Source organism: Sapajus apella, unplaced genomic scaffold, assembly GCF_009761245.1.
Source record: "Sapajus apella isolate SASKATOON/1434 unplaced genomic scaffold, GSC_monkey_1.0 scaffold40, whole genome shotgun sequence".
Classification (NCBI taxonomy): Eukaryota; Metazoa; Chordata; class Mammalia; order Primates; family Cebidae; genus Sapajus; species Sapajus apella.
In genome coordinates, this window is record NW_022436980.1 from 20,499,741 (window position 1) to 20,514,605 (window position 14,865).

At 40.4% G+C, this 14,865-nt stretch overlaps 2 protein-coding genes across 5 annotated transcripts in view; one reads left to right on the forward strand and one right to left on the reverse strand.

The window, feature by feature from the left end:
- Nucleotides 1–14,865, reverse strand: part of CMSS1 (cms1 ribosomal small subunit homolog) — a 379,426-nt gene that overhangs the window by 257,586 nt on the left and 106,975 nt on the right. The window lies entirely within an intron of this gene.
- FILIP1L (filamin A interacting protein 1 like) overlaps nt 1–14,865 on the forward strand; it is a 298,228-nt gene that overhangs the window by 194,781 nt on the left and 88,582 nt on the right. The window contains exons 2-4 of the mRNA XM_032299339.1: nt 627–888; nt 1,626–1,799; nt 7,209–7,387. Coding sequence (XP_032155230.1) covers nt 637–888; nt 1,626–1,799; nt 7,209–7,387 — 605 coding nt within the window. The 5' untranslated portion in view covers nt 627–636. The remainder of the gene's footprint in view (nt 1–626; nt 889–1,625; nt 1,800–7,208; nt 7,388–14,865) is intronic.

Consider the following 14,865-nt stretch of genomic DNA (forward strand, 5'->3'; position numbering starts at 1 on the left):
CTAGAATTTTAGAAGAATGTCAGGAATACAGGAATATAGCCAGGGACCAAGCCTTCATTCCTTTAATACTAGACTTGGCCTTCAAAACAAACTATCCCAGTAATTCTCTGGTAGTAATTCTGCCATTTCTGTCTTAATGCACTTTTAAAGGCTAACAAGTTGTAAAAACAAAACAAAAAACCCACAAAAACCCCCAACATTTTTTAAAGGAAATACTATAGAGTGAATCTGAAGAAAGTTAGAAGAAATAGCAGAGTCACCCTTTTACAATACTGTAATTATGCTAAGTACGTCTTAACCCAAGTAAGCACTTAGGCCATGGTTGGAGGTCTGACCTGGGTTCCTAAGGTGGAATGCTTGGCGGGTGAAGTTCAAACACAGCCTGTTTACCCATGGACATAAGTGGCCTTAATCAAAGCAGAACACATTTTTTAAAACGTTTACTTTAAAAGCAGAAGTGTAAATAAGACTGTGATTTATGAATGTGCTAACACCCTTCCCTGTGGCAGACATCAAAAAGACTGAGTTTGGGCTGTGGTGAATATAACAAGAATGCAGACTTGTTAAAACAGTAACAGGCAACTCCGTTTCCATTAAGTGTTACAAATTGTCTTCCCTCCTTCCAGGCTTTAAGGAATGCGTTCCAGAGGCAGTGACACCGAGGGCTCAGCCCCAAAGAAACTTCCAAGACACACTAAAGGCCACAGTTTCCAAGGGCCTAAAAACATGAAGCACAGACAGCAAGACAAAGACCCCCCCAGTGAGTCGGATGTAATACTTCCCTGTCCCAAGGCAGAGAAGCCGCACAGTGGTAATGGCCACCAAGCAGAAGACCTCTCAAGAGATGACCTGTTATTTCTCCTCAGCATTCTGGAGGGAGAACTGCAGGTTAGCTGGGTTGGAGTTATCCCTCTCATGCTTCAAATAAGGCTGCTTGTGAATTCGGTGTTCCTGCTGCCACAGAAATAGATTTCTGTGGTTCACACATGTGTGTACATAAAAGCAAAGCATAAGTATATATACACAGAATTCTCCTCTGCCAACTCAAAGTGCAAATAATCCCATGTAAAGGGGCTGTCATGATGACATGTGGCTGGCGTACAGGTTGGGAAAGGTCACATCCTCTACTGAGGCTGCTCAGGAGCTTCGGTGCACATACATGCATCAGTAGCAATAACACCAGATGACTTCAGGATTGGTTTAAACAACAACAGATGCTTTTGTACCCCATGTGAACTGGGTCCTAGACTTGTCCTAGCATTATTAACCTACATGAAAATCTAAAAACAGCAGATACACCTATGGGAGAATTTTATTTCCTACCCTCTGAAAATCCAAATGCTAGTCCATTGATGGGTATCATGCTATCTGCTTCTCAAACACAATTAAAAATGTGGTCCTCCAATGTTGTATACTAATCACTTTTTAAAACATTAATTGTGCAATTAGACTATAAGAAGGATGAAGAGATATAGTTTTGATATCTTTTACAAAAGTGTGAAAATGAAACATGATTCATTTATATTTCAAAGAGAAGAAAAAGCACTGCCAGCTATCATGAAAATCACTTGCTGAGGCCGCTGGTAAAGACAGCAGGCTTTCTGAAATACTTTTTGTTCCTACAGGCTCGAGATGAGGTCATAGGCATTTTAAAGGCTGAAAAAATGGACCTGGCTTTGCTGGAAGCTCAGTATGGGTTTGTCACTCCAAAAAAGGTGTTAGAGGCTCTCCAGAGAGATGCTTTTCAAGCGAAATCTGCCCCTTGGCAGGAGGATATCTATGAGAAACCAATGAATGAGGTATGTACCACATCACGGGTGTGTACCTACGAGGCAGCCAAGCACAAGCCCTGCAGATGAGCATGATCTGTAACTCCTCTTTGATTCCTTACAGTTTTACTTTCTAATGCACTTAAAGTTGACACAAAATAAATACAAGTTCTACAGGAAAGTTAAAAAGAATGAACCACAGACAGGATGTGTCCACTAAGGTGCGTTTCTTGACATAAGCTAGAATGTACCAAATGCCAGAGAATGCTCCCTCCCTTTCACGTGCATGTGCAGGCACACACACACACACACGCACACGCACACACATGCACACACACATACACACATATACACACGCACGCACGCACACACACACACACACATATACACATGTGCCTATACACAGACACACACACACACACTCTGGGGACTTGCAGGTTACCCAGGCTGTACTAAAAACAGATAAAGTTCAACCATAGAGGTTAATTTCTTTGAAAAAGCTGAGGTATTATGTCACAGAAATGTTGAGCATGAATGGAAATAATCTGAAGAACTGTCCAAGAAATAGAGGTTTTAAAAACATATATTTTAGATGACTGCATATGCTCTTTTTCCTTCAAAAGTTTAATAACAGCAAAGACCTTTCCCCCATCAAGTGTGCCTAGGAATTACAAAGGCAAAGGTGGGTAGTCCCAACAGGGCCACCACTGCAGAAAGGGCAGTGCTGCTTGCTCTCTTACTTGCTGACATTTCTGAAACCCTTTGGCATTCTTATTTTATTCTTCTATTTTCCTCTGAGACCTTCATGGAAAATTTCAAAATTTTTCATTTTTATAGAAAAGAAATGGCTAAGAACATGAGTTGAGGATGGAGAGTGAAAGCAAGTTTCGGGCAAATTTCCCTCACATAAACTCTGGCAACCTACCTCAGGACTGACCTCTAATGTCCTTGCTATTCTTGTCTTTGGTGTCTCATGAGAGAAGACTATTGTCTTGCCAAATAATGAAGGAGTTCGGTCATATGGATCTGCTTCTCTAAGGGGTGAAGTTGAGACCACCCAAAGTCTGTTGACTTGCTCTTTAATCCAAATTTTAAACAAAAGGAACCAGGGCTGCATTCAAGTCAATACTGTTAAAACTGTAACCTTGCTCCCAACGTATTAACTGTGAAACGGTGTCAGGCGCAAATTCCCCAACCCTTGTGAGCTCAAATGCAAATTAATGATCACTGAACATATCCCTAACAAAACTCTACAAATGGCATAACCCCTCAACACTTCAGTGTGAAATGAAACAGAATGATTCCAAACTTAAGTTGAAATCAGTGGGAAAACTTTAATTACAAAATAATTCTATTGTGCACATGCAAAACTGGAAATACCCACTTTGCGCAAATGCTTGCAATCCTAACTATGAAGTTCCCCATAATCTGGCCGTGTTTTACGTGTGCAGCCTTATTTGATCACAAGTTCCCCATAATCTGGCCGTGTTTTACGTGTGCAGCCTTATTTGATCACAAGTTCCCCATAATCTGGCCATGTTTTACGTGTGCAGCCTTATTTGATCACACCTCCAGCAGATTCCTCTACACACACACCTCTCACATTCCCGCATCCATAATTTGTCAATTTTCTGCTCTTTCTTCTACTTCCCCCTTACAGATTTCTCTCTCCTCAGCTCAGTTTATGCAATTCCTTGAAGCCAAAATAATTTTATGTACACAACCCAACTGTGTATCCTTTTCCTCGGTCTAGAAAGTAACAGGAAGAGGGGAATGCCCAGAAAATAAACAGTGAAGGGGAATTCTGACTAGGATTCTCTAGACAGGGCTGAAGAAAACAAAGGGAGAGAGGGCAGCACGCCCGCTGAGACCAGCTGTGACTGTACCCTAATCACGTCAGAATAAGTCTCTTGCATGCTAAAGTTATGCTTTTGCATTCTCCCGTCTCACAGTGTTAACAGCCCCTCCTCCCTTTTATTTTCCTCATAAACTTCTTCTTGAAAAATCTAAAAAATCTCAGTCATGTCTAGGGTAAACTAGAGGTGATTTATTTAATTCTTAAGGCAAAATAACTTAGAACAAACCGCTCTCAGTTGCATGACACGACAGGAACACTGACTTAAGATGAAAAACTAGTGGAAGCCTGTGGGATGGAACATGGCTGGGTCTGGGGACAGGAGCAGCGGTGTGGTCAAGAGGGAGGGAAGAGGCAAGGACTCAGTCCACAGCAGTTTCGCCCTCATATTGCTTTCCAGCCTGTGGTTCTATATCAGAACTTACCTTTAAAAAAAAAAAAAAAGTTGGCCAGGCTCGGTGGCTCATGCCTGTAATCCCAGCACTTTGGGAGGCCGAGGTGGGTGGATCACGAGGTCAAGAGGTCGAGACCATCCTGGTCAACATGGTGAAACCCCGTGTCTACTAAAAATACAAAAATTAGCTGGGCATGGTGGCGCGTGCCTGTAGTCCCAACTACTCGGGAGGCTGGGGCAGGAGAATTGCTTGAACCCAGGAGGTGGAGGTTGTGGTGAGCCGAGATCGTGCCACTGTACTCCAGCCTGGGTAACAAGAGCGAAACTCTGTCTCAAAAAAAAAAAAAAAAGTGAAAAGCCTAAGGTATTCTTAGTTCTTCCAAAATATATATTACAGACAATATAACAACATTTTGGATTTTTCAAGGTACTATAATAAAAATGTCTCAGTATGATTACCATAACCTAGGGCAAATCCTAAAATGCTTTAAGCAATGGTACAATTAAGCTTTTAAATTTCATTTTATTCATTTAGTTAGATAATATGTTTTAAAGAGCTAATGTATAGGAAAAGTTTTGGTGAAAGAGGAAGAAACTGTTTCCAGGTCCGGGCACTGAAAAAAGCAGTCTTGGAGCACTAGGGTGAGGTCTCAGAGCTGCCTGAAGTCCGGTGTGGCTGAAAGTTGGGTAGGATCGGTGGGAAGATATGGAGTGAAGATGGGGCTAAGGTGGCGGGAGGTTCGGATGGTGAAGGGCCTTTTGAGAGTGGAGTAATCCCATTGGTGAAAAGTCACGCTGTCAGTGGTGAGGACACACTGCAAGGAGGTGAGGCTGGAGGAAGGGAGACCACTTTAGGAGGTCATGGAATAAATGAAGGGCACTGATTCCCTCTAGCCTTCCTACCCATTCCCCACAAACAAACAACCACCAACATACAAGGTGGTATGGAATGCCACATACAATGTGGCATTCCATACATCCATACAATGGAAAGCAAGGGTGGATTAAATAAACCTTCCATTTCTTTGGGTTGAATAAAGTTTAATATGCATATCTTGACAATTACAAGCTCTCCAGGGAAATACTTTTTTTTTTTTTTTTTTGCATTTAGAAAAGCATCTTTTAGTAATTCATTTATGCTTTACTGAAAACCTACTATAATTATTCATGTCCTGATTCTAATGTCAATCTTTTGACAAATTAAATTGAATGTATTTTCTAGGTCAACTAATAACTACCTAAATTAAAGCTGACCCTATCACTATTTCACTCTCAAATTCCAAAAGCAGCTGATTTGAATTTTCCTTACAATACACTGTAATGATTGGGCAACTGAAGATAAAATTTTCAGAGGGCTACCGTGGTTTGAGACAAACTTCATGACAACCAACACTATGGCTTCCCTCTCAGAAGATGCCTCTGCCAGGAGGCAGTTCAATGTAGCAGTTTCAGCCTGCACAAAAGGACTGGCTACATTTATTAAAAATCATAACAATTGGCTGGGCATGGTGGCTCATGCCTGTCATCCAAGCACTTTGGAGGACAAGGTGGGTGGATCACCTGAGGTCGGGCGTTCAAGTCCAGCCTGACCAACATGGTGAAACCCCGTCTTAAAAAAAAAAAAATCATAACAATTGTATGGCATAATGAAGTATTTTGTGAATTTAAGCATTTAGAAGTCAGAGAGAATTTATTGGCTTCTATATGCTGGGACACCTCAATGGTGCTCTTTTTCTGAAATGACTTGGTCATTTTGTGTCTCAGGTTTATAGTCAAGTCATTGCTTTTTAGGATACACAACTTAAATTGGCTTTAAATTCACAGTGAGTCACAAATTTTAAATGTTTTATGACAAAGTCAAACTATAAAAACCAATCAATATTATCAGTTACTGCACCTGTATTTAATCTAAAAAGTCTGGTATTTTCAAAACCAAGCTCTTAATAGCTCTTAATTTATCACTAGCAAAAGACCCTGAGTTAGCTCTTTTCAACATGCTTTTCTGATGGCACCTTACCCTGTGCTAGGCAAAATGGAGCTCAAGCCGGGAGGTGATAAACCAGCCCAATAAGCCTGGCTGTCTAATTCCATCTGACCGTGATGCTTTCAGCCACTGGCATGTTCTTTACTGCCTGGTTCTTCGTTCATGAGGTCACCTCCACCTCCACCAAGTGCACCTGGGATATCTGCCAAGAGCTCCCCGTGTCTTTGGTGGTCTCACTCTTCCTAGGCTATGGAGGCCCGTCCTGCTGCTGTGGCTTAGCATCCATGGATAAGCTCCCAAGGGTACCAACTGGGCAGCTTCTCTGAATCACTACTTTTGTTAATCAATTTTTTTAAACTACTGCTGAAAGTGTCCCCACATGCTGCTCACAATAAAGGCAAATGTGTGAAGAAGAAAAAAAAAAAAGATCTCAGTCTCCCCCACTCCTTCCTTTATTTCTGGACTCTTTCCTTGCTTGTTTTATTTTCAATCAGTAAACTGGGCACCTATTATAAGCAAGGCACTCTGTTAGATGCCAAGAATTAAAAAAAAAAATAAAAAAAGGAAAAAGGCCCTGCTTTCAGGGAGTTCACAGTCCAGGAGGGGAGACACGTTTCTATCAGGCATACGTTGATCATTCTCGTGCTGTAAAAATCAGAAAGGACTTAGTGCTTACATTTGGTCACATTCACACTACACACCAACACATAATAGATTATCCATATATCTATTTTAATGGAAATAGCTTGATGTATAAAACATGAAAAACTTGAGCATGTACTGGTAGAGAGATCCAAGAGGCATATACTGGTAGAGAGAATTATAGGGTGGGCTGGGACAGAAGAGATCATCTAGAGCAGAGGCAAATCCAACACTGTGCAGGGATCCTCTTACTTCCCATCATTCCTTTAATGCAGCTTCTCAGGAGAGAGATGTTAACAGTGTCAGAAAGAGGTTATGTGGAAACTGTTGATACCCACAAGGGCACAGATTATTCTCTCTACAAAAATTTGATGACAATAAAAAGACTACATTTGTGTTGAAATGCACCCAAAAGTATCAATTAACAAGAGAATAAACACTAAACAAGGAGATTAAAAAAAAAAATTCCTGAATTCATCAAAACAGGAACATTTGTAAACAAGTGAAAGATGGCAGTATTATAAACAATTTGTTAACAGGCTATAAATGTGTTTTCTTTCATAGTTGGACAAAGTTGTGGAAAAACATAAAGAATCTCATAGACGAATCCTGGGACAGCTTTTAATGGTAGAAAAATCCCATAGGCAAACCATACTGCAGTTGGAGGAAGAAAAGAGAAAACATAAGGAATACATGGAGAAGAGTGATGAATTCATATGCTTACTAGAACAGGAATGTGAAAGGTAAGGCTGCTTTGGACAAAACAATGTCCCATTCTGCAACCTGTGGGCTGGCCACTGGACCAGGTGTCAGGGATACAAAGATGAGTATGACACAGTCTCTGTTCTCAAAGATCTCACAGTCCAGGGTGAGGAAAAGGATATGTTTAAAGACGTTATCAGTACAATGCGTGGATAACCAGATGTGATAAGGCCTGTGGAACCATAAATGTGGGGCCCGTAACTCTTCAAGGGAGTGCCCTGTAAAGGCTGCGAAGAGTAGGAAATAGGAGTCTAGTCCCCAGGCAAACAAGAACGCAAACTATATTCACGACAAGGGGTGAAATAAGTATGTTAGTCCAGAAGTGAGAAAAGAATCTGCATTCTGAGGGAACTGAAGCTTTTCACGTGGCTACAGCACAGGCCATGGCTGTAGGATGGGAAAAGGAAAGGCTCGCCTTGAGCAACTGGACTTTATACTATTGGCCTGAAGGAGCAAATGGAAAATTGTGAAAGAGAAAATGAGATGATCTATTACGCTTTCCTAATAAACGGTTAAGGGAAGGTGGAGGAACAGCTGGCGGAGCTTTAGGCTGGGTGGACGAAGCTCACATGGGGGGCAAATATCTAGATAAGAAAGATGGGGGAGATGTGTTCCAATGGCCATGAGGTTGGAGAGGAGGGGTGTACGCATGAACTACTTATGGTGTTTAGTCAGTATGAATTAGTGACTGCTGAACGGGAGAGCAGAGCAAGGGAAACAGGGAGTTACTGAGAAGCACTCTTGGCTATTCACCACCATATGCAATATGGGAATGGGGCACAGCTTTCTGTATTGTAGGATTTTGATCGGGCAGGATGGTTTATACTTGGTGAGTGGTAGATGAGTCCTGGTTTAGACATGCTGAGTATGAGGTACCTTGGTATATTTCAGTATCTGGCGAAAATAATAATATAGGGCCGGGCGCGGTGGCTCAAGCCTGTAATCCCAGCACTTTGGGAGGCCGAGGCGGGTGGATCACGAGGTCAAGAGATCGAGACCATCCTGGTCAACACGGTGAAACCCCGTCTCTACTAAAACTACAAAAAATTAGCTGGGCATGGTGGTGCATGCCTGTAATCCCAGCTACTCAGGAGGCTGAGGCAGGAGAATTGCCTGAACCCAGGAGGCGGAGGTTGCGGTGAGCCGAGATCGTGCCATTGCACTCCAGTCTGGGTAACAAGAGCGAAACTCCGTCCCAAAAAAAAAAAAAAAAAAAAGAAAATAATAATATATATAAAGTCAACCTATGGTTGGAAATGTAGGTCCGCAAAAGGATGGGCTGGTGTGTATCTGCTGCAGTGACAGCTGAAACTGCGTGTTTGGCGTGGTGAGAAGAGAGAATGTTGAAAGGGGAACTCTAGACTACATCAAGGCTTGGCAGTTTTCTGAAAGAAAAAGAGGTCAAAAATTGGAAGCTGAAAAAAAATGGTGGAAGCTTAGAAGAACCAGAAAACAAAGAAGGCAATGAAATGAAGCAAGCAAAGACTTTTAAAAAAGAGTGTACAGTCAAATAGCACCAAATAATGCAGAAAAGAATGAAATGTCCCAGGATTTGGCAATGAAGAAGATTCTGAGGAACTTAATGAGCCATTTCAATAAAGTGGTAAGGGCAGAAGCCAAATGGCAATGCTTTGAAAAACAAAATAAGAAATAAGAATGTAGGAGCTTAAAATGTGAACTAGTATTTTGAGAAGCTTAGCTTCAAAAAAGGAGAGTTTTGTTGGTAAGTATTTTCTAACCATACGTAGGGTAGATTATTTTATTCTACTTTGACCCTCTATTCTGAACCACCGTGGACAGTATAAGCACTCATATGAAATTTAAAGGACAATTAACCCCCTGAAAAGGGTTAATACTGACGAGATGGAAAGTAACCGATCTTGGCAATGTCTCACTTTTGTTATTGCCATGTGTACTTTTATGAGTTACAGAGCTAGTGATGCTACATTCTAACAGTCATAGAAAAAATGCAGAAAAAAATAATTACCTGTGAGCTCTCCTTTCCAAAATACTAGTAATTTCAACTGGCTTATTCAACTACTTCCAATTCATACTTCAGCTAGGTAACTTAAATTAGTTACTTCAATATCTAGGCTAATAGCAAACTCTCATTTCTTTTCCATACACTTTATGGGTGATACTTGTTTGGAATGCCAGAGAATCCATGGCACTTATATTCACTCAGGTTTTTCCAGGAGGTTCATTTTTCACTACATGGCAGAGAGGGGGCAGAAGAAAGGTCTTACTAACTTGCTCCTCACGAACTCTGAAATATCTGCAGGGGCAGATTAAAGGAGCACAAGAAATCTGGCACCAAAGGAAGATTGGACTCAGACATTACAATATAAGATTTGTTATTCAATGAGACAATCTTATATTAAACATTATTTTGAACCCCTGTGGTTTGGCGCTAGTGGCCTCATTTGGCTTCCATACTTACTTGGCACTAACTTGCTGAACACGGACACTTTCTTTCATCTTTCATTATTATGAACATTTACTGACCACGGTCAGAGTGTTGCCTGCCATAGATCAAAGAGGTGCAGGCTGTCCCTGCCCGGGGGGCTTACCACATTAATAAAAAGGCAAGATGATACAGATTTATGATGGGAATGTGAAAGGCTATTGGAAGAGAGTTCTGATATTCACTGTGTATCTGTCCTATCTTCTGGTGGAAGGCTGGGGAGGGCTATCCTGAAGTTACTCTGGAATATTGGGAGGCAGATGGCAAAGATTATATAAATCAAGAGAGCAAGGAGGAGCAACACTGAGAAATGGGAACAAAAGATCAGTGAGAATAAAGGCCATGGGCTGGAGGAAAAGAAAAAGTGTGGAAAAAAATGTAAAGTGTATACCACTAAATCAATGTATCAAGAATAGTATTTCTAAATATACAAAATGAATTTAAGAGAAAGAATGTAAGAGATCTTTATTTCAGCTTTATAGGATACAAAATTTCCTTTATAGGATTTTTTGCCTTGAAGAATAATTTTTTTTTTTTTTTTTTTTTTTTGAGACGGAGTCTCGCTCTTGTTACCCAGGCTGGAGTGCAATGGCGCGATCTCGGCTCACCGCAACCTCCGCCTCCTGGGTTCAGGCAATTCTCCTGCCTCAGCCTCCTGAGTAGCTAGGATTACAGGCACGCGCCACCATGCCCAGCTAATGTTTTGTAGTTTTAGTAGAGACGGGGTTTCACCGTGTTGACCAGGATGGTCTCGATCTCTTGACCTCATGATCCACCCGCCTCGGCCTCCCAAAGTGCTGGGATTATAGGCTTGAGCCACCGTGCCCGGCCCGTCTTGAAGAATAATTAAAGTGAACATGCCATTAACAAGAAGTAGGAAAAAGTGTCTATCACTCCCTGTTTAGCCATTCCAGAGATATGAGAATATTCATCTCTTTCTATATGCCAAGAAACAGCTTCCAGATGGAGTTGTGTGAATGTGACAATATTAAACCTATTCTTAACTCACTTGATATGTAAGTGACTTCCCTTGCTTTGCCTGGACAACATTACAATTCCTGTATGTTGGTACTGCCCGCCCATTCGCGTCCACCCTTCCTGCTTTCCTGCCTCTTGCTGGGAGACTGCAGGCCTCATGAGGCATAACTGATTTCTGCTGTTTTAAGGCCATGTGCATCAAAGTGGTATTAAATGAATACCACCTAACAAAACAGGAAGTGGGGGAAATAATGACTTCAGGTAAGTACACTCAGAGGAGGTGCTTACACACAGGAGTGTGAAATACCCGTAGCGTGCCTTGATGGTATGGTAGCAAAACATACCATCACTGAATCCTTCCAACTTACTGACAGTGCTTTCTCTCAAGCACACAGCTGCCTTGCAGGAAAGTGCGACTAACTTATCCTAAAGGGTCAAAGAATAATGTTTACTTCCTTCCTCAAAGTGATGTAAACCACTCCCAAACTAGGAACCCTCCCAGCAGTGAAACAAAGATATCATAACCCAGTAAGAGGGAAGGTTGGGTGAAGACAGATACAAAGGACTATCTGGTTGAAGCTCTGAAATAAACACGGTAAAGGTTTAGTGCTCATATTTTAAGTTTTGGGTTGTATCTACCTGGAAATAAAACAAAAATTAAGAAATACATGATTGAGGTAGTTAATGAGACCTCAGAGGATGTAATAATGGATTTCAAATTAAGGCTCAATTTCTGTGTTTTCTTTGGAGGATTTGTTTTATGTGGAAAACCCTAAAGGAGACTGATGTCACACATTGAGTTCAGGCCAAAATGTTTGCCAAGTGATGTCGCTGTCGTAATCAGTAAGCAATTGGCTTTCCCACTGAGGGCGGGTGGGGGCAGGGATCAGCTCAGGAAAGCCTGTTCCCAAGCACTTTAATGCAAAGCTTCCTTAGCTGTAATCTGTACGGTTTGGTCTGTCCATATGGTAATAGTCTATCCACGTTTCATGACGACCTTCTATTCACTGACCAGCTCCAACATGTGGATACGTGTGTCACCAATGACCTGAATTATGTACTTGGCTGAATTACAAGTGGAGTCTATGTAAAAGGTTTTTTACACAAAAGCAATGCCAATAATTTTTGGCCTTTCTGTATGGCTTCACAGGAAAGCCAAAACAAAAGTCACTTTTAGTCAGTGTAATTTTGTAAAATTTTCCCATAAGTGAAATGCCAATTTTATCTGTACTTTCAAAAAACCTTGCATATTTTTTTTTCTTTTTCAGTTTCAATGGAGGAAAAGGCTCTGAAGGGGAAAAAAAAGTTGCTTTTTTTTTTTTTTGAAACCATGCATTCTTTCTTAGGATACTAAAACAAATTATGTATGCTAACATCATATGTTACCGCATTTCTGGTCTTGAAATAACAACTCAACAAGGAAACAAATATTGTTATGGCAACTCTGTATAACACTGTGGGTTCAACCATGGATTTTGTCAAAGCCTTAAATTACTTTTCATAAAATCTTGGCCAAGTAGGTTAGCACTGACAATTCATTTTTGTCAATCAGAAGTTCAAATGGTAGCTTCTCAGAAGCCACAAAGAAAGGAGTCAAGGTAGAACTAATCTCTTGTTTCCTTTCTGTCCACATTTGACTCGATGGAATGGTGGTGCAGAGACCATAGGGCCCTTTGGAGGAAAGTCACCAGGGGTCCAGCTTCAGGTAGTTGTTGCCTTGACCACATCCTGGGGAAGTTGTTTGCTGTTAAGTTTTAATGAAGAACAAAGCACTTCCAGCTCTCTTGGCTGAAACAACTATAAACAAGTATTTTCACCATCCATCCTTTTCTATTATGACAGGCCTATTTTTGCAGACTGCCGTCAGACAAGGTGACTAAAACACTGCTTGAGCCATGTTTGACCGTCGTACGTTAGCTGAGTATATCAGACCACTTTTAAAGGTTTCTGTCAAAAACATCAAAAGTTCTTTCTAGAGGATTTGGATACTCCCTTGAATGAGTTAATTTAACTAACTTTTCGGTGCAACTCATTAGTTTGGAGCTAGTGCTGCTTGCCACCCATTCACCGAAACAAAACAAAAGAAAAACAACAACGGATTACTTATATATGCCTACTGCAAGCCAGGTCCCATACTAGATACTGGGCGAAGAAGGTAGATGTGGCTTTCAGCTACATACAATCCTGAATATTTGTTCATTGTGTAAAACAAAGACACCACTGCAGGCTTTAAGACCTGATACTGATTCTTCTAAGGCATTATGAGTTCATGATGGGTAGAAAAAAAGATACCACTATTGTAAAATAATGTAATAACATTAATGCTCATGAAGACAGAACATTCAGGAGAAATCAACAAACACATTAAACTACTTTACTAGAGAATTCAATATTGTGCCATTAGAATTTTCAGTTTCTTTGGTCTTAAATCTCAGCTTTTAAGGATATCCCACAAAGCAATACATAGTGGGTATAAAGCTTTAAAAAAAAAAAGTCTACTTAAAAAAAATATTTTGAAAGCCAGCAGTTTTAAATTTCATACACACTAAACTATTGTTGTAGAATACATTGTACTCAAATGCAATCCTTTCCTTTCGCTTTTTCTGGCAAGGAGCTATTTGTGTTACATATTCTCAAGACTATGTCTTGTAAGTATTGAAACGGATACCAGATCTCCATTTCACCTTCGTCATGGACATCTAGCTCATTGCCAAAACAAAATGGAGATCCACCACAAACACATATTTTGTTATTGTAATTCTATAAAGAATTACAACATGATCGGCCTTGTGTTCATACATGCTAGACTCAACACAGGATCTGAAAAGGGATGCAGAGAGATTGATGACTTCACGTGGGTACTAAAAAACCATTTAGGACCGTACACCATTACTTAACTTTCAACAGATGTCACAAAACCATACTCTTACAACTGCACGATTCAGTGGTTTCCATACGATGCCTTTTAACTTTAGAGTTCAAAATTCAGATAGAGTGACAATACTATTTCATTGCTTTTCCTTCCCAGAAATTTATTTTTTCTAAACAAAATTTTACACATAATTTCGAATGTGTATTTGAATGTATATGATAGTGAATTTATTGCTTACAAAAGAATATTATGAATGCTAAAAAGAAAACATTAACAAGCCTAGTGAGGGATGAACCAGGAACTTAGCGATAAGGGGCGTCTGATCTGCAGACCCAATCTGTAGCTATGTATAACTTTTGGCAAATTCCATTCCTCAAATCTTTAGGTTTCTGGCATATAAAACAAGGGCAGGCTGTATGATTACTGTGTCTCTTTCACACCTAAAAATTTGTGATTATGTGATTGTTATCAACAAGTAACTTTTATCTCAAGCCTAGGATTCTAACTCCACTACCAAAAGAGGTCAGTGAGAATGACAGTGACTACCACCAACTTTAAATCTAAATCTGTATGTGCATTCTTAAAGGACATCTAGATTTCAGTGCATCCTACTGCTTCCACATATTTGAAACTGAACCTAATATCATCTTTGCAAATCCAAGTCCACTCACAACCTTCCTATTCCTGTTAATACCACCACCATGAATCAACCTATCAGATAACTATCAAAAATTATAGAAATCTAGAAGCCAAGAATTTAAGCTAGAAAAGACCTAGCAGTAGACCAATGCTTTGATTTTTTGAATTAAGAAAGGTAAGGCCTGTCAAGTCTCAGATTAAAAAAAAAGCACCAAATCTTGCAGCTAAATAGTTGCAGAGCCAGACCACAGGCCAGCTCTCCTGATAATATATTTGATGCTGTTCTCTGTAGAAGCATTCCAAGGGACTCAAACCTTGTGCTTGGTGTTATTGGAGATCCAAGACACAACTAAAATATAGTTGAAAAGACAAGACACTCAAAATAATCTGTAGATAATTTAGGAAGAATGCAGGTGTTCAACACTATGGAAGATCAGACAAAAAGGAGAATAAAGACAATAATTATCCAACAGCCAGCAAAGCCCCAGGAGAATGCAGGACATACA